At 49.0% G+C, this 26,042-nt stretch overlaps 2 protein-coding genes and 2 non-coding genes across 4 annotated transcripts; 2 read left to right on the top strand and 2 right to left on the bottom strand.

Moving 5' to 3' along the window:
• The first annotated feature begins 494 nt into the window (after window positions 1-494).
• On the top strand, window positions 495-659 carry LOC122611995. The gene has a single exon (XR_006325570.1). It is a non-coding gene; the product is annotated as a U1 spliceosomal RNA (small nuclear RNA).
• Window positions 660-1,406: 747 nt separating this feature from the next.
• On the bottom strand, window positions 1,407-1,571 carry LOC122612006. The gene has a single exon (XR_006325579.1). It is a non-coding gene; the product is annotated as a U1 spliceosomal RNA (small nuclear RNA).
• Window positions 1,572-1,908: 337 nt separating this feature from the next.
• LOC122619282 (larval serum protein 1 beta chain) lies at window positions 1,909-4,343 on the bottom strand. Its single transcript, XM_043796112.1, has 2 exons — window positions 4,134-4,343; window positions 1,909-4,074 (listed from the first exon to the last, which is right to left on the bottom strand). The coding sequence occupies exons 1-2, from the start codon at window positions 4,341-4,343 to the stop codon at window positions 1,909-1,911; spliced, it is 2,376 nt and encodes a 791-aa protein (XP_043652047.1).
• Window positions 4,344-19,186: 14,843 nt separating this feature from the next.
• LOC122615916 lies at window positions 19,187-26,039 on the top strand. The gene is made up of 15 exons (XM_043791512.1): window positions 19,187-19,387; window positions 19,456-19,580; window positions 19,633-19,843; window positions 19,897-20,029; window positions 20,091-20,227; window positions 20,281-20,907; window positions 20,962-21,163; window positions 21,217-21,596; window positions 21,648-22,204; window positions 22,286-22,585; window positions 22,648-23,259; window positions 23,325-24,374; window positions 24,435-25,393; window positions 25,451-25,832; window positions 25,890-26,039. The coding sequence occupies exons 1-15, from the start codon at window positions 19,243-19,245 to the stop codon at window positions 25,941-25,943; spliced, it is 5,874 nt and encodes a 1,957-aa protein (XP_043647447.1). The 5' UTR covers window positions 19,187-19,242; the 3' UTR covers window positions 25,944-26,039.
• Window positions 26,040-26,042: the final 3 nt, after the last annotated feature.

Below are 26,042 nucleotides of genomic sequence, written 5' to 3'. Positions count from 1 at the left end.
TTTCGATTATTAGTTTTTTGCGGCCTGCGAAATTCTACAAAACCATTTTTTATTGCCATAAATATTCCGAATAGAAGATATATCAGGTTAACCACATTCCGCTGATTTTTCGCCATTCAAAACGATTTATTACTGAAATTCTCGTGGCTAGTACAACTTTTGTGGGCTGTTCAGATTGTTTACTTTTAATTAAAAATTACGCACCACTCTGCTTTGCTTAAATGATTCGCTCAAAAAATATTAATCAAATATTAATCCACAGACACAGCAAAATCCAAAGAAGGTCTATTAGGTAATACATATAATATAAGGGTGCACGCTGATAAGAAGTACTATACATATCAACGAACAGTTCTCGCAAGTCAACCATCTTCAGCAGTCGCATTGAGTCACATACTTTCGGGGGTGAGACTTTCACGCACTTTAACCCCAACAATTCCCAACTGCTTCTGGCCGCCGCCGCATGGAGAGCCATCCCCGGAGCGGAGCAAGGCATACTTACCTGGCGTAGAGGTTAACCGTGATCACGAAGGCGGTTCCTCCGGAGTGAGGCTTGGCCATTGCACCTCGGTTGAGTTGACCTCTGCGATTATTCCTAATGTGAATAACTCGTGCGTGTAATTTTTGGTAGCCGGGAATGGCGTTCGCGCCGTCCCGACATAAACAATAAATTATGAAAACTTAGTTAAGCATTTTCTCATTGACTTACTTTATTTTATTTGTAAAGGACGAGAGAAAATCTACTAAACTTGTCTGCGCTGTGGGCTTAGATTTTTCTTGACTTCCAATAGCGTCAATTTGAAATTACTATATGTTCATGATACAAAAACTATATGGTTTTGCATATTAATAACTTCTTTTGAAGCGACTTTTCAATTAGTTAAAAAATTTATAAGACTAAGGTGTGATAAAATACTTCTATGCTAGAAATTAAAAACAATTAAAGTATGTGTTATTACATAATTTTAAGAAGTAAAAAAGATTTGTTCATTTTTGTTTAAGAAGATAAGATATAAGCAAGAAGATTGTAAGCAATGGCTCTGGTTTATAGTCATAGTTTCAATCAATAATTGAACAACTTTTTTAATTAATTAATTAATAATAAAATATAAATGACTACAGATGACAGATAACAGTGAACATTAGTTGATGCACTTAGTCTAACAATGAAATGCGCATTTCAAATCTACAGAAACGTTACAGTAAGAAAGGCATTGTATAAAGTTTCTTATACGGATACATCATATATACCAACATTATGCGGATATAACACAATATCATATATACCAAAAAAAAAATTTCTAAAATCCTAACTTAGGTTAACGCAAAGGACCTTTTCCTAGCGCCTCATACGTTCAATAATAAATATAATAGAGACCTTAACTATTTTCAAATTTATTTCTTATGTCGGGACGGCGCGAACGCCATTCCCGGCTACCAAAAATTACACGCACGAGTTATTCACATTAGGAATAATCGCAGAGGTCAACTCAGCCGAGGTGCAATGGCCAAGCCTCACTCCGGAGGAACCGCCTTCGTGATCACGGTTAACCTCTACGCCAGGTAAGTATGCCTTGCTCCGCTCCGGGGATGGCTCTCCATGCGGCGGCGGCCAGAAGCAGTTGGGAATTGTAGTACGACTGCCGTATATCAATGACCCCGAAAGTATGTGACGCCGCTTAAGAAACACTCTTGTCTTATCAAATTCTGGAATCCTTATGTGTGTGAGAAATAAGTCGAGCAATAGCAGGCATTTTACTTGGTTTTCGAAAGTTTATTAGACTTTTTGCGCACCTTACAAGCTAGGTATCAGAGATTCTAAAAACATCCTAGAAACATCAATGGGTAGATCGTGCCGTGGTTGCTTTCCGGATTTCGCATTCGAGGCCGCACACACAGCGACGATGCTCAGAACTTGAAGTACTTGGTGTAGTAGTCGTTGAAGAAGGCGTAGTCGAAGTGGCCGTAGTTGGAGTAGCTCTTGTACTTGTAGTAGGGCTCCATGGTGTCGGCGTGGTAGATGGACACGTCCTTGAAGTACATGTTGGGCACGAAGAACTCGTACTCGTCGATCTCGCGGTCGAAGGGGTAGCCGAAGGGCATGCTGTCCACGTAGCGGGCGCCGGAGCCGATGCCGCAGGAGTAGGTGTAGTCGAAGGTGGAGAACTGCTCGTGGGCGGGGGCCACGTAGGGGACCACCATGAAGAACATCTGCATGGGCATGCCCTTCTGCCAGCCCATGGGCAGGACGAGGCGGTCGGGGAAGCCGCAGTGGGGCTCGCTGATGTCCAGGGGGAAGTCGTACTTGCCGTCGAAGGCCATCATCATGTAGTAGTAGAGCTCGCTGTAGGTGGTGCGATCCTTGACGGTCCAGTAGAACTCGCTGGACTTGCGGGTGACCATGTTGGTGCCGGCCTTCAGCTCGTAGTAGAACTCGTCGATCTCCATGAAGTTCATGCGGTTCTCGGCCAGGGAGATGACCTTGCCGAACTCGTCGAACTTGGGGCCGAGGAAGGCGCGGATGACCACCTTCTCGACCTTCTCGGACTCGATGGTGTAGGTGTAGGTGAAGGGCTTGTGGTTGAGGCGCATCTGGCGGGCGAACAGCGACTTGTCCCACACGAACTTGCCGTCCTGGAAGACCATCTTGTCGTTGAGCATGCTGGTCACATCGAAGTCAACCAGATCGAAGTAGGTGGTCAGGTCGCTGACCTCCACGTGCTTCATGGTGACGCCGGGCATCAGGAGCTGCTCCTTGGTGTACTTGGGCAGGTAGTGCATGAACTGGAAGTACACCTGGGCGATGGACTTGTAGAACATGTAGTACATGGGGTCGCGCATCATCGTCTCGAAGTTCAGCATCACGTTGGGGTACACGTCCATCTGCTGGTAGTCGGCGTCGGCGAAGTACATGTGGGCGAGCATGTACCAGAACTGGTAGAACATCTTGTCCATGGCGTCCACGTTGCCCTGCAGCATGTTGCCGATGAACTCGATGGCCTCGGGTTTGCGCAGATCGATGGTGTGGCCATCGGCGGTCTTGTAGTAGCCGAGCTCGACGATGTTGTGGATGCGCTTCTGGAAGCCGGTGATCTTGTCCAGCATGTCGTAGTTGGCGTACGTGTCCATCTCGTAGTAGTTCTTGCGGTAGCTGTAGCCGATGCCGCTGTAGTAGATCATCTGGGGATCGTAGCCCATCTCGATCTGGTGGTACCAGGAGAACTCGGGGATCTCGCCGAATCCGTGCGACAGGCGCTCCATGTAGTACCTGCTGAGCAGCTGGTGCACGTTGTACAGCCACCACTCGCCGCGACGGTCGCTCTTGAGGTCGAAGGTGTTGCCGTCGAGGAAGAAGGAGTAGTCCATGTTCAGGTAGTACCAGTAGGCGTTCCAGCCCAGGTCCTCGGTGAAGTAGGACAGCTTGGACTCCTCGTTGTAGATGTTCAGGTCGCGGCTGTAGTCCACGGGCATGTAGAACTTCTTCACGTCCTTCATCATCGACAGCCACTTGCTCTCCTGGTTGAACTCGTAGATGTTCTCGCGCAGGATGTACTTGTCCTCGCTGTACCAGTGCTCGCCCAGACCCATCAGCTTCCACCACTGCCAGGTCTTGAAGTCCTTCATGTAGGTGTAGTCGCTGGACTGGTACATGGTGGCGTAGTCGTAGCCGTACGAGTGGCCCTTGTAGTACACGTCCATGTACTCCTTCTCGTACATGCTCGTCTTCATCCACATCTCGTAGTCGAACTTCTCCGCCTCGAACACGAACTTGCTGTTGAAGAAGAACTGCGGGAAGATCTCGTAGATCGAGGGCAGCATCAGGCCGTGGAAGTCGTTGCGGTGGATCACGGCCAGGGTCAGGGCGTAGACGAACATGCCCTCGTTGACGTGCATGCGGGCCCAGGCCACGTTGGCGGCGAAGGTCTCCCAGTCCTTGGCGTAGTAGAAGAAGTTGAACAGACCGCGGGCCTGCTTGGCGTGGGACATGACCAGGGCGCCGAAGAACTCGCCCTTGGGCAGCAGGGCGTGCGCCTTGTAGGCCTCGAAGAACTTCTTCATGTAGAGGTCGTAGTGCTGCAAGGGATCGGTGATTAGGGCGCTGGAACACTTGACCCAATGCTGTCTGCACTCACCGTGTAGTAGGACTCCTCAAAGTAGAACTTCGAGCCCTGCTTGATGTACTCCTCGAACATCAGCGGATCCTCCACGCGGTAGACGATCTCGAAGAGGAACTTCTGCTTGAGCAGGAAGGCCTTGTCGGCGATCTTGACCTCGTGGGTCTGGTGGAAGCTGGCGGCGGCGACCAGGCCCAGGCAGGCCAGCAATGCGATGGCGATCTTCATGTTGGAGGACTCCTGCAACTCTACGCTTGAACTCTACACTCAACTGCTCCGGATCAGATGCACCCAGTGGATCCAATGCCTAAAGACTGTTGCCTTACTGCCGTCCACCTGGCTGCTTTTATACCCAAGATCGCCTACGATCGCAAAAATTTGGAGCTCGGAATCTGCTGCGAGATATCGCGCTGCAGTTTGGGGGTCACTGGGTGTATCTCAGGTGCTGCGACCGCGCCATCTGTCCAATTTCGCCGGTCCACCTCTTATCACCCGAACTCGCCTTGCCACCCTCTTATCGCCTATCGAAGCCAGGGCTCTGCTCATCTGGTTGCCAAGAGCCCGCTCTGCAGGTGCAATCAAGCCAATCCAGCATTACGTCAACCGAATTCAAATCCGTGACCGGCTATCGCAAGTCCCTCGTGCGATGCATCTATGTTGTCGCCAATGTATTTTTAGAACTGCTGCGAAATAACTTTTCCTGCGAAACAGATACATTGGAATGCCATGCCAAATATGTAAATAGTTTGAAAACTTGTAATAATATTGAATTCCCTGCAGTCTACGTTCATTAATTGACTTGGCCCAGACACTTTCATCTGGGAACCAGAGGAGAAGCTGCCGCCATATGAGGCTGCGTGAAATCCAATCAACTTTTTCTAATCAGGCAAAGTATAAAGTAAATTCAATTACGCGGCTACTTTGTGAATCCCCCAGGATCACACGCCTAGAAAGAGGAGAAGGTCCTGCCTTCTGCCGCCTGTTTCCTGCCTCCTGTTTCCTGCGTGTGTGACATTCATGTGGGTAGAGTGGCGCGTACGTTCTCCCAAAAGAAATTTTCGAAAATAAATAGAATTCCGGCAAAGTCAAAGCTGGGTAAACAAGTGCCAAGTGTTGGGCGCCGCAGGGGAATCCATGGCAACTAATCAGAAATTCCGTCTCATGCGCTGATGTGAAGTGTGCCAGTGCCACCAAAATATATAAAAAAGGGCGACAGACAGCAGTGCAGGACGAAGACGGACCCGCGATAAGGAGATCCAGAACAGACCCAGGACAGAAAACCAGAAACCCAGAGCCGAGAACCCAGAAACCCAGCCCAAGTGGCATCGCTACAGCGCCTGGGATTATGCAAAATTCAATTTGCAACTTAAATGTGTTTATTTTGCGTTACGCTGCTGGGGCAATTTTTATTTTCACTGAAAATGAGGGATTTACTTACTTACCAAGTGGGTGGAGCCGCTTGCTCCTGCCAGTTCTGCTCCTGCGAGTCCTGCGGAGCGATAAGCAAAAGGGTGCCCGGAAAAGCGGGGGGCGGAAAGCGTTACCAAACCAATGAGCAATACCGCCATCAATTTTCCAATCTTATTGAGCGTTTAAAAATGTGAGTGTGTGCACTGAGAAAAATGCTGCCAACTCAAGCTAAGCTATATATATGACATGCATTGTTCCTATATAGAATCAAGCATATGATCTACTCAGCAGGAAACATACGAGGGTCGTTTGATAAGTCCGTGACTTTTTGAATAAAATATATTTTTTTCGTCAAAGAAGCGTTTTATTTCTCAACATAATCTCCTTTTAGCTCTATACATTTAGTCCAGCGTTTTTCCAATTTTTTTATTCCTTCCAAATAATAGGTTTTCTCAAGGCCCTCAAAATAGTCGTTTGTTTCTGTGATGACCTCTTCATTTGACCCGAATCTCTTACCGCCGAGCCATTTCTTCATGTTTGGAAACAAAAAATAGTCACAGGGGCTAAATCTGGAGAATATGCTGGATGGGGTAGCAGTTCGTAGCCCAATTTATGAAATTTTGCCATGCTGACTACACACGTGTGCACCCGTGCATTGTCCTGATGGACAAAAAAAATTCACGAGATCGTCTGCTTTCAATGCCTATAAAACGCAAACCAAAAAACGCAGCTTTCTCAAAATTTTACAGTCAGTTGTTAATCGATAACTGCTGACAGGAGCAGTGTTGTATTTAAATGGCATACGACACTTTAAGATGTATATAATGTATTTTCCGCTGTGTACCGATGGGGATGCTCCCACTTGGCGAGTGTGTTGGTGAGGCGACAACGACATCGACATCGAGAACGTGAACGAGAACGAGAAGGTCCTGTGCCCGGCTGCAAATTGCTGATTTACAAACAAAATGAGATTTCCGGCGGAGAACCGCAGTCCGCCTCTTTTTTATGGGCCGAGCAGGCAACATAAACAGTTTGCTCCCCGTTCCCATCCTTTGCATAATAAACGGAGCTGCAGAGTGCAGGGACAAATTGCCGAATTCAATTTGATAGTGGAATTTAGTCAGCCGTTTATTTAATTTTATGGCCCAATCAAAGCTATCCCATGATAGATAGCTCCATCTCGCCTTTTTTCCAATGAAGATGATGAAGATGGGGTTTCCGAGGCGACTTATCACAGCATATTTAATTACTTGTCAGTCATTAATCGCTTGCTTATGACAGTGAAATGAAAATTCAAATGGGCTGGGCATTGTGGCAGCTTGGCAGCTTGGCAATTTGGCTGCTGCCTCGCAAATGACAGTTGAATGGAAATTTAGTTGCGTTAACCGGAAGCCACACAAAGCCGCACAGAAACCGCCTACGAGGAAAATGTTTTAGTTGCCGCACGCAAATTAGCCGAAAGTTTTCCCTCGAAGAACGGGCTCGGTCTTGAACTCTGATGGACCTCCCAACACCCAGCAACACCCAGCACCACCCAGCACCACCCAGCACCACCCACTGCTCTTGGAGAAGCCGCAGAAATGAATATTTGATGGCCGTAGTGCCGGCGAACAAATTAAAAGCGCTGGCAAAAGCGTGTTGCATACTTTATGGCGCTAATTTGGAAGGAGCAGGACCTCATCTGCGTGTATCTATGCAACGCAAGGACCAGTTGCCGAAGTTAAGACCCCCCTCCCCCTTTCCCTCCCCCTGCTTTTTGTTTATGCACGCACATTATTTGCAGAGGATTGGCCACTTCCACTCCCATTTCGGCTGCTTTCGGCAACCGCATTTCTGTGCTGCAAATTCTGTCGCTACAACTATATATGCATTTAAGTGCATTTCATTGTACTCGCTCCGGGCTGCCAAAGTTGCAAGCCCCGAAAAATGTCCACGCCACTGCGAAGGACCAGTTGAACTGGGAACTTGAGGTGCAACTAGGGTTTCCCAAGTGAACGAAGTGCACCAAATGAACCCCATTCGAGTGAACGCTGTTGGCTGACACTCATGAATATTCATTCGCAATTTGTGTAAATACCAGCCCCCCGCTGTGTACGCTTTTGATAATGTGTCGCATTTTAATTATGAATTAATTGCGAATGATTTCAACATCGGGCATTTTAATTGACATGCCATTGTGCGGCGCATTTCAGCCATAGCTGCCATATCTGCAAGGTGTCATCCACTCAAGCACACACGCATCATTTATCACGCGACTGGGAGTGAGGATGTCCAGGTCCAGGTCCACATACAGCACATATCCACATCCATCGTATATGTATGGCAGGGGATGTCGCATCCATTGTGTGGTCGCCACTCGTTTCAATCAATTTCATTTCGTTATCGTTATTGACATTTTGTAATTTAATCGTGTGCTTTGTCGCTTGCCGACCGTCATGCTGCACACAAGCACAGCGCTGCACTGCGAGAAATGCAGAGAATATGCCTAAATAAAAAATATAATACTATTAAGTATCCATATGCTGCAAGTTCGATGTTCAATCAAGAAGTTAATCGAATTGGATAATTTTCCATGCCTTTTGATTAATGTTCACTGTTTCCGGTGTAAGCAAACTCACTCATGTGGCTGCTTTCAACTTTATCAGCTTGTTTGGCTTGGGGTTTTCGCAGATCGGGCGGTTTAAAAAATGAGGAGGCCAGCAGATGACACGGAGCAGCGGAAGATGAAGGGGCAGAAGATGAGGGGCAGTCGGCGGCATCCGATGACGTGGCCAACGCGGAGATGGCCGCCATGCCAGCGAAAGCATTATTAATGGCCAAAGGAGCCAGAGGAGCAAAGGGTTTTCCGCGCCGCAGTGATGAGCAGGTGCAGCCACTAATTAGTTGCAGCCACAGGAAAATTGTGAAAATCGGGAAAACGAGGATAATGATGTTCCGGCGGATGTGCTGAATGAATAGGGCAACTAGACGCCTAAGGGACTCACTCCAGCCTTAAAGGAGAAATCTCCTCCAGAAATGTTGTGCCCTTTGCCTTGATTTCTGCGGTTTCCCACACACACACACACATGAGGATGGAAAAGCGCTTAAAAACTCATTTTGCCTGGGGCAAAAAGCGAAACGACAGCTGCGTCACTTTAATATAAAATGTAAATTTACACCAAACTACTTTTTGGTTGTCTGCTTGTATCTGCTTGTATCTGCGGCGCCTTTTCCGAGTCAGCAAAGGTTGCCCTTTTCCGCTTTTCCGCTCTTCGCCCCCTCATCAGATTTTCCCTTGGGGTCAACCGCTGGAAAATATGGCGAGCGGTCCGCATGAAATATTCGATTTGGGCAGAAAAGTGAAAGCGAACCCAAGAATAAATACGCCGTAATATTTTAATCAAATTATGCAATTCAGTGGACTTCTGTTTCTGTTTGTGTTTGAGCCCCTGCCTTTCGCCCTGCGGATTTCAATTACGGCAACATATGACTTTTGAATTAAATGACCTGAAAATTGTCCCTGCCCTGTCAGGAGCAGCATGAAAAGGACCTGCAGACGCACAGCCACACTTTACGATCCCATCAACCTGGGTAATGACCAAATTAGGGCGACTGCTTCGAGTGTTTCGAGTGTGCTAAACGAAACACACGAGGGTTCGAGTGGGTGGCTGTTGGTTGTCGAAGCATTCGATACCCTGGCAAATTCATTGTTCCTTGGCCAGCAATTTTGCGGGAATTTCTTTATTCCCTCTGTCATTTCTTGGGCACGCGGGCCTCGGGGCAAAGGAGCAGCTGGAAATGACCACAAAGACATGGTAGCAAGGACGACAATGTTCGGATGGAAGAGGATGGCAGAGGATGGGGCAGGACACAAATGAGGCGAGACAACAACACAATAATGTACAATACTCCATGTAGCAGGCAGCATGTAAGCAACATGGAAAAGTTGGAGCCATTCGGTTAGAGAGAACGCCGAAACCGCTGTACAGAACTCAAGACCTCACTCCATAAATTGAAAACACGGAGTATTCAACTTTGTTTTAATTGAAATAATTCCCAGCTTTGCAGTTTCCCAACAAGTGAGATATGAAATAGTTGTATTCTGGCCTAGAGTGTTCACATATATACGGTTTACTCGATCAAACACTGCAGCATAGCAACAAATATCATATAGCTCTTCTGTAGGTCATCGATGCAGAGCATATTGCTCCCTTTTCCAGCTGTTTCATTTTTTTGCTGCTCTTCTTGCGAACACACTCATATTTGTGGCCAGTGAGAAGTGCAGGAGACAAGATGGCGAATTGCAGAAGGAGCTACACCTAAGCGGACACAAACGGACACAACGGACACAAGCGGACACGTGTGTGTACAATGTTGGCGGCACAAGGACATGGACATGGACACAGACAGGGAAGGGGAAACGGGTCGAGGGGTGTGGGGGGCTTAGAACTGCGGCCAAGGATCAAATGAAGCACTCCAATGGCACCCAAGTGGGCTAATCAGCAGCACACACAGCCGCACATCCTTGGAAAGAGCAGAAAAAAAAGAAAGAGCGCTTGTAACGACGCACAAGCGAGTGAGTCAGGGAGTCAGTCAACATTCGAAATAAAAGAGAAATGAGCAAAATGAAGAAAATGAAAAAAAGAACACCAAATTGCCATTTTTCCTACGCTTCCTGCCTTCTGCCTCCTGCGCAGTGGAAAAGCGGGGGTGGCGGTGGTGGTATAAAATGAAGTGGAAAAAAGTAAACTATGAATGCGACCATATGTACACACAGACGTACAGATCATGCATATGTATGCGCAGATATCCTGTGTGTCTGCTCCGTAGGACTCGGTTTTTTATTTGTTTTCTGTTGTTATTACGACTCCATTGCGTTTAGATGGAGATTAAGTCGCTACCCCTTGCAATCCCCACCACGACAGCCGACTCTCCAGCCTGAAAACCTCTCGAAACCCACAGATTCAGCGACTCATGCCTTTCGACAATGGGTATTTCTTGGACGCAGGGCTATGCTCTACTTAACAAAATCATAGGAACAGACTAAATATGCCACGAAACTATCCATTCAAAGAGAATTGCTGTTTGTGGTCCTTCGAGCCGGATTGTAAATTAGCATATGTGTGAGTACTAGGTATGCCATTGGTCGGGAGACCCAAGCAGAAAGTTCTACTTGTTTTTCGCAACATTTGGTTTTTGTCTATCTCCCCCTACTTTTGATTTTTTTTACATTTTTTTTTTTGCTTTACGAGCAGTTTATTTGCTGGCCGTGTTTGTGTGTGTTCCATTTTTATTCCATATGCGAGATAGCGCGCAACTCTGCACCAACATTTGTTTATGATTTTAGTAACAAATGAAAACGGTGCAAAAAGAAAGCGGAAAATATTGTATATTACCACCAGGGGGGAGGCGAGGCAGCTTGACTATTATATTGCTTTTGTGGCAATTCCAGGATCTGCTGCCAGTGTGTGTGGGTGTGTGTGTGCTTTTATTAGTCACTGTCACAGCGAACGCGCTGCATAGTTGCTCCCCAAAGTGCCATCGAGCAAAACGATGCTCATGCCGATGTGAGTGTGTTGATAAGCGGCATGGTAATTTCCCGACTCCGCTCCGCCCTGTTATTGTGGAAATGTTGAAGCGAAAATGTATTAAAAGCACACCCTCACCTCAGCCAGGGTTGCCAGGTTCGCTTACGCTTCACGACTCAATCATTTGCAGGGTCAATGGCTTTTTTAAAACCAATTAAGCTTACAGCTCGCTAGCCACTTCTTAAAGTAGTATTGTTTGAGGCGTTTCAAAAGAAAAAGGATATAAAATCAGCCAGAACACTCGACAACCCTGGCGTGGGAATAACACTCAGAAAGTATGCAAAGCCAAAAACGAAAAATATGTTTTGGCCCTATAAAAACAGCAGAGTGTACACATATTCTGGGCGGAAGTGAAATGAGTGCGGCGAAAGCACATAAAAGACAATTGACTGCGAAATGTGAAATGTGAAATGCGAAACTCTTCATTTGATACAACGTTTGCCTGCCATCGAATGTCCTCGCACAACGAAAATGCTCTTTTCTCAATTTTCTTTTCCCTTTCGAGTGTCTGAAGAATGTTATTTATTTTAGATTTCATACCCAGAATGAAATCTAAATGGTTTCCATTGAGCCAAATCGATTTTGTTACTAATAGTTAGCATTTTGATGTATTTAGAGGATTCTTTGGCATGTGCTGCATTAAGTGAGTGAGTGTTCTTTTAGGCCTTGTCACGCTTCTGCTACGCACACACATCAGGAGTGGCATTCATTAGCTTTATGCCCAGGCCGTCGAGGTTTATGGCTCTGGTTATATGTTTGTATGATTTTTAAGCCTCATTGCGAAAGCCCAAAGGTGTTGTGTGTGCGCCATTACACCTACACTTCGGCACACTCGTATACTCGTATACTTTTGCTTCGAGCCGCGCAGCTCGAGCATAATTTCTAATTAACTTTCAGCTCGCAGGCGACGCGTGGGCACAACTCGCATCCCAGATCCAGGAGTACAGATCCCAGTGTTCCCTTTAGCACGTCATCATAAAAATGTTTTGCCAACACATTTATGCGACGCCTCTCGGGGGTCCAGGCGATGGAGAACTCGATGGGGAAATGGGAAAACGCTGGAAGGGGGAAAGCTGGGAAAATGCGTAACAAATGAAGCGGAGAGCACGAGAGCTCAAGAAATGGTTGTAAAAACAGCAGCCAACAACCAGCAACAAGGACGCACAACAACACCTGTAACTCCCTGCATTCTTCATCATCTGCTCAGCGCTTTTGTTGTTTTTGCTTTTGTTTTTATGCGTTAAGTCATTAAAATGAAAATTTATTATGCGCACCCCTCGAAGGAAGAAAAAAATAAGGCGAAGGACACGCGTCGCCTACGCGGCGTATACGCAACGCCGTGCAGCATATATTTCTCATTAAGCCCAAACAGAATGCCGTTGCCATAATGAAGCCAATAAAGCTTTTTATCTGGCAGACAACGTGATTTATTTATGTGCCTGGGAAATTATACCCAAAGCCGCCGCCTTTGATTCCAAATCCATATGAAGCCGCCTGTTGAAGCGGAAAAGCGGCGGTGTCGAGAAACCACACAACTTCAAGCGCTCATTAGAGCCGCCGCGGATGTGTTGCCACATTTGGTGGGGCTTACGGAACTTGAGGGCCAGGGAAATTCGTGTCGATACTGAGATTAGTGGCCCCGAAATCCTGAAATGCAGCCAGTTGCTTCACTTTAAGCTAAGGATAACTCTGAATGTATCTAAAAGGAAAAAAGGACGAAGGACTAATGGCTAGTCGAGAAGCTGCTTCTGCTGCGATTACACGTTCGCTCCACTCTCATTAAACTTGGCTGGGGTATAACTAATAGCAATTACATGTCGCCCCCTGCGGAAGTCCTTAATTTGTCAATGTGTGTGTGAGAGTGTGTGGTTGTGAGTGGGTGAGTGTGGGTGTGGGTGGTTGGGGTGGCCAACTATCACGAGCAAGTTTGTCAAGTGAAATTTATGCGAGAGCAGCGGCCGTAATTGAAGCGGAAATCCACAAGCTGCAGAAGAAGAATCTAATAATTTACTTTATTTGCACCTTTGAAGAGTCGTCCTTGTGGCAGCAGCATGCCCCCCTCTCTCCCCTTTGGATGTGGGCAAAACTTTTACACGTACACATGCCATCAGCAAAATGGAAAAAGTTTCCTTTTCTCACTAGCACAAGCAACTTCCCCGTGCCACTCCTCTCGATTTTCCCGCTTTTCCCACTTTGGCTGCTCATCAAGGCGCGCAAATTAAGAAAATTATCATGCATCGTACCTAGGCGACGGATCCCATTCCTGCCAAGTAAACTTTCCGTTCAGCGGAATCCAATTAAACATAAAAATAAAATAAATTGTGACATTTTCCAATTAGCGAAGCGAATAGTTGCCTCACCCATCGGTACACACATAAAAAGCAGCCATCTATTGCTTTTCAATACTTCAAATATATGGAAAATCGCTTCAATTCTGTACTGCAACATTATTATTTTAATTAAAATACAACAGAATAGAGAGAATCGAGACTGATCTGAATAATCAGAAAGTTAATTATAGTTTATTTAGAATTATTTTGCTGTGTAGCATGAATGATGAGCCCGCTGACAACATGTGTCATGCAAAGTCCCCTTCCATTCTCAAGACGAATGCGGCACCGAGATGTCTATCGCTGCTGCGAATCGCAGTTGGATTTGGTGAAAGGGAGGCGGGCCTTGGGGAAAAGGGGCGGGGAAATTCGGGGGAAAATCCAGGAGGTGGGGGCTAATTAATGGCGTCGCAGTCAAAGCAACAGCAACAAATGGGAAGTATATTCCGAGCCAGAATTCGAATGAGGAGTACCTAGATAAATAGAATATAAATATGTGAAGTAATTGGTATTGAATTTAAATATATATTAAATGGAGTCTTTTAGGCATCCCAATGAGCAAACTGGGAAACTCTGGAAAAATATGTAATTTCTTAATTTAAAACTGAGTTTCTCATATCCTTTTACCATCCAGATCTGAGCTGCCTGATATCCCCAGGCTGCCAGAGAAGCAAAGAGCATTTCTCGGTCCAACTAGCTGCAAATTACAAATGAGTTCGACACAAGAGATACACAGTGCCACTTTTGGGAGGGGGCAGGGGCAGGAATGTAGTCGAATGTGAAAATAATTGCCAAAAATAACAGAGAATTTATTTATGCTCCACTACTTCGCTGGCAGAGGGAAGAAGGATAGATAGAGAAGGAGCCCGGGCAATTGGCAGTGGGTTTTTATGATTTTGCTCGGCATGGCCATAGACAGCTCTCTAAATGAGCAAAAACACATAAAAATGTTGAGCCATTTCTCTGGACAGAAGCGCCTGCTCTCATCCTTTTGCCTTTTGCTCTTGCTCTTGCTTTTGCTTTTGGCCGTGGCAGCCGCCTTGCTTTCTGGCAATTTGCAACTAATTGCTACAAATTAATTTTAGTATGCTTTTAATGGCATTTTGAATGTGGCTGCGGACTGGCCAAACTGGACGGACCCCACACAATGGAGCTCTTTGTGCGAGTGCAAAGCATTTTGGTGGCTGCCTTTTGCTGTCTTGCCTTGGATTTAATGAGCTGCGACACAATCGTCATGGCGCATGAAGAAGGACTAACTCGTCCTGCCGCCAACAATGGCGCGCATTTAGTTGACAGGGTCGCACAGGGGACACGCCCCCCAAAGCAGCCACGCCCATTGCCATTGCCAGGCCGACAAACTAGGCGAAAGTTTTGCAAGAAAGTGCGCGCGAAAAAATGAAATAAACTCCCTGTCACAGGACTCAGCTCTCAGACTCAAAGGCAGGAGGCAGGAGGCAGTGCGTGCTCATTAGATCACCATTGTGCTGCATCCGGAACGGAGTAATGGGGTTTCCGGCTTCCGTCATCCGGCATCGCTTCCCTGCTCCGCCCACGTCAATTTGTCGTGTCAACAGCAAAACTAATTTATTTACGAGCTCGCTTTAAAGCCTGATTATTCATACGCACTTGTGGGCCCTCTTGGGCTGTCCACCTCCTTCGTCCTTCGTCCTTCGTCCTTGGTCCTTGATACTGCTGCTCCATGCTGCGCCTCTGTTGACTTTCATTAGCTCAAATTACGCAAAAGTACTCGAGCGTCGCACGCATAAATCAGCCTGCAAATCAAATTCACTTGCAGATGCAGTCCACAGCCTCCACTTTCGTCCTGCAGGCAGCCCGTAAACGGCGACCCCGATACGGACCATTGGCCGTTCCTATTACCGATCCGTGCACTGCGAGAAAAACGTGTGATTATTATTATTATATTCCCAATGAGCTTAGACAGTAGTTGAACTACCATCACTTCTTCATTTCCACTTTCTATTATTTGAAGCTTATCTCATTCTCTTTGTATTCCAATGCTTTGCAAGCCATACAACTTAGCTCACAACTTACACCCATTTGCTCGCAGTGTGCCGACTCTATCTGTCACCGGGCATGCGGTGGCCACGCCCTGGTCATGTCGATGCCACCGCCTGTGTTTGGTTTACGTGCTTAAATTGGCAATTAGCAGATTAATTGTCACTGCCAATATATGCGTCAATATTTCGTGCAACCGACAGACGCAGTTGCAGTTGCAGTTGCATCGCACGTAGTTGTACTACGTAGTACGTAGTTTGCTTTACGGCCCTGTTGTTTACACAATTGTTGCTATGTTGCTGTGTTGCTTTGTTGCTGTGTTGCTGTTTGATTTCACTAACGAGCATTAGCATAAATTGCTCCAGTCGAAGGGAGCATATGCCATGCGATGCGTTTGCCTGCATCATTTAGTCCTGGCCACTTCCACTGCCACTGCCACTGCAACCCAAAATGAACGAGCACAGTCGCAATTTCTGGCACAGCAATAGCCGCCCATTATTCGGGCATTCTGCGAGTCAATCAGTTGTAAATTTTTAATGAGTTTTCATTCTGCATTGGCACTGCACGTACAATCACTGGCTGACTGACTGACTGGCTGGCTGGCTGAGTGACGGGCGGAGCAGGATGTGGCCACCAACCACTAGCCACTAGCCACTGGCCACTGGACAGCAGGGATGTGGTTTTGGCCTCTGCCTGCGACTAAGCAATTTGTCACACTAATTAGCTGCTGCTGCGGCTGGCCGCTAGATGGCGTTGGGCCATGTCACAAATATTACGCATACGCCACCGCGCCCTTGCAGCGGATATGCGTTGCAAATGGGAGTGCAAATGAGCTGTGGCACGCCCATCGATTCTCAATCGCTTCTCTTTCTTACGCAAATAACCAAAGTAGTTTTTAATAGTTTAGTGGCATATATGTGGCATAAAAAGAGCACATAATATGCAAACTTGTTATTCCCTTTAAATTTATCTAGTTTAGAGCATCCTCGACGGCGAGCATCCTGCTCCGTCCGCTGCAGCCGTCTTGTCTCCGCTCTGGCCGCAATAATTTCACACAAAATATTTCCGCAACACATCGTCGATGGCAGGTCCTTTGCCGAGGAGGTCCTTGCTGCTGCTCCGGCTGCTGCTGCTGCTGCATTTCACTTGACTTCACGTTCCCATCCAGCTGCAACTTATCATTCCATAAGCATTTGTTTTTGCTCTTGTTTCTGTTTCAGTTTCTGTTTTTGCTTTTGTTTGCCTGCCCCGAACCCGTGTTGTTTTTTCTGTGTGCAGCATAACAAAATATTTTGTTGCATTTTGTTTTCTCGCTCGGCACTGTGGCCCCCAGTGAGCACTTTATGTGACAGACACTTTAAAATGTGGCAAAGTGCTCCTATTGGCAAGCCATCCTCGATGCCACTGGTCACATCCTCCTCCTCCTCCGCCCGTTGAGTGCCATTTCAAGGCGGAATTAATGCAAAATTATGTGCCACGTAAACTAATTTTTATAAGGGCTACTGGCCTACGATTTACGAGCATTCGCACTTGCCGCAATCCTTTCATAACATTCGGCGACCATTTTATTGCCCCGTTTGCTGCCACTTAGGAATGGGGCGAGAAAAAACCCAAAAAATACCGCGTGGCGCATTAAAATGTTGCCCAGGCCCCCAACTCCATGGCCTCCCAGCCACTATACACTGTGAAAAACATTTCTAACCTCTTAGAATCGTCTTAATAGGTATGCATATACTTGCTTGTTGAACTATGCTTCCAAATTGTATGGGAATCATTATAAAACTTAGAGGAATGAGTTCAGAAACAGGTGCTCTTTTCTCTAACTGTAGCTGTTGTTGTTCAAGTTGAAATTTATATTAGGCCAACAAAGTCGCCCTGGAGGAAAGGCGGAGAGGGGTGCGGGGGAATGGGGCTGCCTTTGGCGATGGCGCCTGCTCTCAAGTGCTCATAAATTCACGAAAATTTCACAGCCGCCGACGGACCAACAAAATAAAAAGCGTCCTGCATGGTGGAGGGGGATGGAGGAGGGGGGTGCTGAAGGGTGTGGTGGGGCGGCGGATGGCGGGGGAGTGGCGTCAGCTGTTGCAGCCCTCGGCCAGAGAAGCCACCCCTCCATTTTCCATTTTCAGCACACACTCGACTTTGGTTTGGCAACATAAATTGTTAAAGAATTGCCACTTTACAGTCGTAAGGAGCACATAAGCCGGACAAATAAAACCCCTTTTTCCCAGGGCCCCAGATCCTTGAGGTGGTCCTTGGTGCTTGGTGCCTGGTGCCTGGTCCTTCGTCCTTGGTCGCTGGACAGCGGGGATGCGATGCAGTGGAGCAATCAGTCGCAGACTTCGGATTGGATGTCATAAAAATGCCATCCACGGTAAGGGGACACTTAAAGCTGCGTTGGCGTTGGTTCTTTGTCATCATTATGGCATCCAATTTGTACTCAATAAAGGAGCCAACTCAGCCATGATGAGAGCGATGTCCTGCCACCGAGTCCTGCCAATTGTTTTCCATCACAGTAGCATGTCACGGAATGAGCTACGGACCACGGATCACGGATCGCCTGTCAATCCACTGAAGGCTGCTGCAATTTTCGGCCATTCCGTTGGTCATGTGCTTGCTCCTCTCTGCTATCTTCTGTGCGTCCAAAGGCGGTCCTGGCCGAAGGTCCTGGCATCTGAAGTGCCGTGATTTATAAGCGCTTTGCCGGCGATAACACAAGTGGGCTGGACCAACAAACAATGGCCAATGGGGATGTGGGATAGTAGAATGGTAGGATGTTAGGATGTTGGGATGCTAGGATGCTAGGATGGGTTGCAGTGCAGAGCACACATGCAAATTTGGCATTCCACATCCACAGGACCTTCTTTCAATTTTCTTTGTCCGGTTTTGCGGTCGCTTGGCTTTCCGGCAAATTTTTATCTCAAGTTTCGGGGGTCCCGTTGACAATAAAAATGGCAATAGGATGGCGGAGGGCATCGCAACCTCGCAACCGCACAAATGCCTTTCTTCCTCGCCCATATCATTAATTTTGCACAAAAGGACGAAATGTCCTTTTGCCAAGTGCAGAATCGGGCACAGGCGGCGGCATCCTTCGAACGGACCAGCAAATAAATAAGGCAAACAGCCGGACTTTGTTGTGCATTGGCAGCTTTTGCGGTTGCCATTGCTTCGGTGTTGCACTCTAAAAAATAGTAATATTACATGGAACTTTATATTACTCATTTTCCAAACACATCTATTTTCAAGAAACAAATTTGAAAGACGTGAAACATACAACTATCTCTAGCCTATTTCATGTTCTTGAGACTCCACTCCTCTTTTCTCGCAGTGCATTTGGGCTTTCCGATGAAACTGCGGTTGAGGTCGAGCAAAAAGAAGAGGCTGCAACACGTTCGACATTTTGTGGTGCTCACGCTGCGTTGGGTTTTCCAAATTGAAATTGTTTTGCCAAAACAGCAGCCCCAGCCAACCAACTAAAACCCAAGGACCACTGATTAGGAGGTATATGGATGTAATAATAAAAACGAATACAGAGAGAGCCCCGACCAACCGCATTTCCACTTAATTAAGAACGCAGAAAATCAATTAAAACGAGAAAGCAGTGCAAACTGCTTGAATGGAATTTCAAATGCCAACCGCTTCGTTGTGGTGAGTTGTGAGCCGTAATGTTGCCACCTCGTTAGAAAAACATAAGAGACAGACTGTGGTGAGCTCTGGCCTTTGAATTTATATCAAATCGAAACGAAAATCCAAACTATATTTTATGCCTGTTTTTGAGTTCTAGGGAACACATCACATGCCAGAATGTCTGACTCGGAATCGAATGCCACGGAGGAGCCCGCTCGTTCAGCCGAAGGCGCTGCAAAAACGCACAAGGAGCGCCACGCAAAGCCGCCAGTTCGATACAGCAAAGCCAAGCGCCAATTTCAATGCTGCATCGCCAGGGAATGTGAGATTACCGATTACAGGGTATTGCTAGTGGGTATTTCAATGCACTCCTCTTCCTGCCATCCGCAGACTACAGCGAGTACTCCAACATGGTGGACACGCTGCACATCACGCCGCGGATGATGGTGCACAAGAAGTGCTTCCGGGTGAACAGCACCTACGGCCTGACCCTCAACATCAAGAACACCGGACTGGTGAGTGAGTTACACTCCTATCCATTCCTATTTTCATGGAACTTGTCCGCAGTTCCCCCGCCTCATCAATGTGACCACCGACAGTCCCGAAGACACTTCCGTTTCCATACCGGAACTGGACCTGCATCGCTACCTGGACACCGATGAGAGCCTGGAAGTGAAGATCTGGATCAGGGCCACTTCCAAGCGCGACATCAATCGCAGGCGCCACATCCTCATCGAGTGCTATCACCCCAATATCATCTTCCAGGTGCCCATAATTGGTAAGCCCATCTGGTTGCTATGATTCCAATCCAAGTGCCCTACTCCTCGGCAGTATTGGACAAGCTGGAGAATCCCTCGATCAGCGACACCATCACCTTTCCCAGCTGCGTGCCCGGCAACAAGACCCACTACGAGATGATCATCTACAACCCCACCAAGGATATTGTCCGCGTGCGATACAGAAAGTAAGTTGAGCACTTATATCATATACCATATCATATATATCATATACCGTTGCCACTACAGCACCAATCGGGGCCTGCAGATCAGCAACAACAACAAGGACATCCTGCCGCCGAAGGACTACGCCAAGTTCCTGCTGGTGATCCAGCCGAAGAAGCTGAACGTCTACAGGGGCTTCTTCAACATCAAGTTTGGCGTGTGTGAGTATGAAATAACTCATATCCTTGCTATTTCCCAATAAATCCCTTTGCAGTGCCGCCCAAGCCGGTGATGTTCTTCTTCACGCCCAAGTCCATGGGCGTGCACCTGAGCATCGGCAGCGTGCTCTTCGCCATGACCAAGTTTTCTCGCGAGGATGTGCGCACGGTGACCGTGTGCAACGAGAGCGCCCACGAGATCTTCGTCGCCGGCAAGTTCTACACGGAGCCGCCAGTGGTGAGCGATAGCCTCGACAAGGAGGACACGCTGTCCAACAAGCTGATCGACGACGCCGTCAGCATGCACAGCGTGCTGCTCTTCGACTTCGAGGAGAACACCAGTGTCCAGAACGTCCAGATCGATGCGGAGGCGGCCAAGCACTTCGACTACGACGCTCCGGCCAGGATTAGTGCCGGTTTTTCCGGTGACATTAGGTTGATCTTCCGGCCGAACTACAATCCGGAAAACCCATTCTCGGACGACGTGGAGCCGCCGTACTTCCAGCGCTCGCGAGTCACTTTTTGCTTCAGCGACGCCCAGGACTGCATCGAATCCCACCACGTCATCCTCTCCGGGTCCATCGCTGGCATTGAGCTGGAGTTCCATCCGAAGATCATTGACTTCCGGAAGATCTACCTGGGCGAGGAGCACTGCTCCCAGATCAAGGTGCTCAATGTGGAAGGTAATCCCAATCCGCTGCCCATTTATAGATCATATCCATTGTATATCTCCGCAGATGTGCCCGCCAAGGTGGTGTACACCGATTGCTCGGATCCCGAGGTGTCTGGGATTCGCATCACGCCATCAGAAGGCTTCTCTCTGGACCCGTGCACACGCGGCATCTTCAGCGTGTCCTACTACACGCTGCTGCCCTCCCGATTCACCAACACCCTGCGCTTCAAGGTGCAGAATGGAGCCCACTACAAGATCCTGCTAAAGTAACTACCAAGGTAACGAAAGTGTAGCTCCTGATGACACGAATCTCCTCCAGGGGCACTGGACAGCCGGTGCAGCTGCGCACCTTCCCCCAACTGGTGGAGTTTGGCAGCATCCCGATTGCGGTGCCCCAGAAGCGGTACATGCTGCTCATGAATCCCCTGGCTGTGCCCATCACGCTCCAGGTGAAGACCACGGAGGATGGCGAGGAAACGCCGCTGGTACTTAACATACGCAGCGCCACGGAGTTGCTGCCCATCACAGTGCGGGATCCCATACGACATCTGCAGAAGGTGCACGAGGATCTGCAGAGCCAGCAGCCGGAGGAGCAGGGAGATTTCCGCTTTACCACCACCGAGGCGGAAATGCTGTCCATGAACTCGGTCAAGTCCAGCGATTCCACCTACAGCTCGGAGTTTGAGGAGGAGGTGATGGGTAAGCCTTGGAACTACGCTATATGCACCATATGTATTACTTTCCACGTAGAACCCATTCCGCAGATGGCCGCCCATCTGCTGACCAGCCTGAAGAAGCAGAAGATCTTCGAGAAGTCCGAGACCGATCGCCGAGTGATCCAGGAGGCGCTGGTGGGTCTGCTGAACTCCAAGTACTTCTCCGTGTTCACCAAGCACAACAACTACATATTCATGGACTGGAACGCCGTGCCCAGCGATCCACGCGAAGTCTACTGCGACAACGAGATCATCTACCTGCGTCCCAACACCGGACGCAGCATCACCATCCTGTTGGTGCCCAACAAGGTGGGCTACTTCCACCGATCGCTGTCCGTGCGGATTTGTCCCGTCGTGGCGAATCCTTCCATGGACTCCAGTGAAGACCACCCCATCATGAAGACCATGATCAAGTCGGAGTTCCTGTGCTCGAAGCTCTGGTTCGAGTACAACTGCGTTGTGCCCGACATAGTGTGGTCCAACATGGTTGACCTCTCAAGCCGAACCATTTACGCGGGCGAGGACTACGACTTTGAGATGACCTTCGCCAACAGATCCATCATAGGCGCCTTTCTGCACTTTGACGTCGTTGTAAGTCCTGGATTTATTTGGTCCCTCGAGCCGAATCGAAAAGGTAGCTGCCAACAGATGAAACTACACCTTTTCCCACAGCCCAACGACATGTCCTTCCGCGACGGCACTTGGAAGTTCTTCATCGACGGCGGATCGGAAGTCACTGCCAAGTGCGCGGTCACCTTCCGCTCGTTGGGCAACACCAGGCTATCGGGCATGGTGAACATCGTGGGCGCCAGCCGACCCTACGCCTTCCACCTCTTCGCCAACGTGTTGCCCACGGAGATTCGCATTACGCCCACGTACGTGCACCAGCGCCTGCAGGTCTACGAGAGGAGCGTGGTGCACTTCTACATCGACAACTACACACCCACGCTTACGAAGCTCAGCATGAGGCTGGTAAGGATACTCGGATATACCTGACAATCGACTTCCTTCCAAAGATACTGTCGCACTGCTAGAGGGATATAGAATTCCAGTACCTGACGTCGCGGGGAGGAGCGCTGGCGGCCACGGGACAGAGCATGTACACCACCCTGGTGTCGGTGTTCACAGATCCCGATCTGTACCAGAACATCCTGTACATCGACCTTCAGTTCGACAACGTGATGATGCTGCCCATCACCTTCCTGGTGGAGGGGGTGCCTCTCTACTTTGAGCCCGATATCCGCAAGGGATTCGATGCGGGACTGCTGTACACCGACACCAAGGAGCAGTTCCACGAGAGCCTCTACCAGCACCGCTTTCCCGTGCGAGTGATCAACAAGGGTCATCGTGCGTACCGTGTCCTGATCATCCGGCTGAATTCCCATGGACCGGGTGCCAATGTCAAGTCGGGATGTGCCACCAACGCCCTAACATCCCGATTCGACATGGAACCCAAGAACATCTACTTGTCGCCCAGTTGCGAAAGGGGGCTGGACATCCTGGCCAGCTCCTATGTGGAGGGCCACGCCACCGGCGACTTCCTGCTGCAGGTCATCGACCAAAAGTACCCGCAGCGCAAGCACATCATTCGGATTAGGACTAGCGCAGAGTTCGTGGACTGCCAACTGCACTGGACCCCAAAGCAGGTCAGCTATTATTTAGATTTATTTATTAACAAATTAAGTATTTACTTTATGATTAATACCCCAAGCTGAGCTTTAACTACAAACGCTGCGAGCCGCTGAAGGAACGCTCCTACGTGGAAACCCCAACACTGGTGAACTCCTGTTCGGTGCCTCTTGCTGAGGTCACGCTGCAGGTGACGGGTCCCTTCAGGATAAAGGAGTTCTACGAAGACAACTACGAGAAGGAGATTCAGATTGGCATGAATGGCTTGGAGCGAAAGGAGATCTTTGTGATCCTCAACAGAGGAGGCCTGAAGAACCAGTATTGCCGCCAAATCGAAGGAAGGATCGCGGTCTATGCGCTGGGCAAGCAGCAGAAGTCGCTGCCCATCCGGCTGGCCATAATGGTGCCGGATGTGGTGATCCTGCAACCCGATCTCGTCCTGTTCGATCGCGGCCAGGCCTACGACAGCGTCATCAATCTGGTCAACCAAGGCTGCGTGCCAGCCGAGTTCAAGTGGAAGAGGCTGGAGACCACCGAGGTGTACATCGGCGACGAGGACGACCCGGACGGCATTGCTGGCGAAATCCTCTCCGAGATTCTGCGGATGCTCGAGTACGACTTCAGCTGCGAGGACCAGCCAAACATGACCAAGAGATACCAGGAGTGTCGCTGCCAGTTCCGCCGCTTTGAGGAGGAAGGCGACTTCATTATGGAGCTCCTCGACGAAGTCGTCAACGACATGGATTTGAGGCACAAGCCACTGCTATTCCCGCCCAAGGATCCGCCCGCCGATCAGGACGACCGCGATCAGAGCTCGGCAACCGTGGTGCGGGAAACCCTCTCGGACATTCTCAATCGCTTGCACATCGACTCCAGCGAGCAGTGGTCGGAGGCTTCCTCGGAGTACTGCTTCTCCAGTCGCTTCATCTACTTCTACGAGAAGCGGGGCGTCGTCGCGGACGTGGACATGGAGTGCAAGCTCCACCTGCCGCACATCCGGCGCAACCACGAGATGCGCGCCGTCTTCGAGTTGGTCCTTCTGGGCGGACGCACTCAGCGATTCACCGTGACGCTGGTCAACCTGCCGCAGAAGATCAGGTTCCACAAGGACAGCGTCTACATGGGAGTTAAGGTGGGTATATGGCATTGGAACCCATTTATGAATACATTGATCTTATGATCTGTATAATAGCCCTGGTACGAGAGTTTCGACACCACGCTGCGCGTCACCAACCTGAGCACGTATCCGCTCCAGTTGGTCGTCGTCGAGGTGAAGACGCCGAGCAAGGAGCAGGCGCAGGAGAAGCGTCTGGTGGACGGCTACTGCAAGCTGGTGACCAGCGACATTGTGCAGCTGGAGCCACTGGGAGCGGACCAGATACGTGTGAGGGGCATCCTCGGCTTCAGCGAGAGCTTTCACCACTCCTTTGGGGCGATGATCAACAACAGTGACTCCAGCTACTTCTACCTGAGGGGGCAGGGCGTGATGCCCATGCTGGAGATGGCCTCCCCACTGCCCTCCACTCCTTTGGATCCCCTGGAGGTGGAGGAGGAGTACCGCATGCTGCAGAAGATTTACCACTACGAGATCTTCCGCTCCATCACGGAGGTGGATGAGGAACCGAAACGCGCGGAGGGCGAGGAGGAGTGCCAAGTGGAGGAGAAGCCCTCCATCAGCGAGGACTTCTCGTTGCTCTCCTTCAGCGGGTCTGAAATGTCCTCCGAGCGGAAGGAACAGCACGACTTGCAGCTCTTCCGCATGGTGCACACCTACGTGATGGTGAACAACAACCAGGAGCTGCCGCACGCCACCGTCCTGAGGCAACTGATCCTGGCGGAACGGTACCTCAAGCGCCTCCGCTCGAAGCAGGAGTTGTATGAGCTGCATCAGCAGGTCTACCGCAGCTACCAAAAGATGCACACCTCCCCGGGACTCAAGCAGGCGGCGATGGTGAAGCACTTCACCGTCCAACCCATTCCCTGCGAGCAGCACGGTTACGTCCTGGACCTGGGTTCCCTGGCCAGGAACACCGTGCGGCGCTTCGAGCTCAAGCTGCACTTCTTCGGACCCGGGAAACTCATTGCAGCAGCACGCACGGCCGTCCGGATTCCCGGCTTATACGTGGACTTTAATGTCACGGATCCCAAGCAGTAATATAGATACCATATTTTCTAATATCTAGTGATTCCAGTAAAAACATCCCTTAGCTCCGACAAGAAGTTCTCCTTCTGGGCGGAGAAGTGCACGGCACTCGAGTACTTCAAGGACAAGTACAGGAATATGATGGAGCGGCTGATGGACGCGGAGCAGGACCCCAAGGTGAAGCACGCCCACTCCTTTGACCTGGACAGGAAGGTCCAGCACCAGCGGGATCTGGCGCCGAAGGACCGGCGCCTCATGGAGGAGTACTACAACAGCCTGAACCGCTCCGTGTACCCGGACCACAAGCACCACTTCACGCTGGCCAAAATCTTCTCGGGCAGCTTGTCCAACTATTCCGGAGTGGACGTGACCATGGTTGGGCTCTTCAAGCCCGAGTCGCGTTTCTACAAGAAGGACCAGCACGTGGAGGACTACATCTTCATCGATGTGAGTTACTTTCATATAAGCTGATCCAATTCTCAGTTACTGACACCTAATTCACAGTTGCACATGGGACCGACTCTGCCCATCCTGCTGAAAGCCGTGCTCGTGTCCTAGGGAACTCCTTAAATTTTGTATGCATTTATTGTGGGTTTCATTTGGAGTGGATGGGGGCCACTTAGTCTTATGTGCAGTAATAAAGCTTATACTCTAAAG

This window comes from Drosophila teissieri, chromosome 2L (genome assembly GCF_016746235.2).
Source record: "Drosophila teissieri strain GT53w chromosome 2L, Prin_Dtei_1.1, whole genome shotgun sequence".
Classification (NCBI taxonomy): Eukaryota; Metazoa; Arthropoda; class Insecta; order Diptera; family Drosophilidae; genus Drosophila; species Drosophila teissieri.
This window is presented reverse-complemented; position numbering and strand designations above follow the sequence as displayed.

Excerpts from the sequence above, each read along its gene's own strand:
- LOC122619282 (XM_043796112.1), bottom strand. The coding sequence starts at position 4,343 with ATGAAGATCGCCATCGCATTGCTGGCCTGCCTGGGCCTGGTCGCCGCC. Across the intron at positions 4,075-4,133 it reads TTGAGGAGTCCTACTACACG|CACTACGACCTCTACATGAA; the intron begins GTGAGTGCAGAC and ends GATCCCTTGCAG.
- LOC122615916 (XM_043791512.1), top strand. The coding sequence starts at position 19,243 with ATGTCTGACTCGGAATCGAATGCCACGGAGGAGCCCGCTCGTTCAGCC. Across the intron at positions 20,030-20,090 it reads GTCCGCGTGCGATACAGAAA|CACCAATCGGGGCCTGCAGA; the intron begins GTAAGTTGAGCA and ends TTGCCACTACAG. Across the intron at positions 24,375-24,434 it reads GCGTCTACATGGGAGTTAAG|CCCTGGTACGAGAGTTTCGA; the intron begins GTGGGTATATGG and ends TCTGTATAATAG.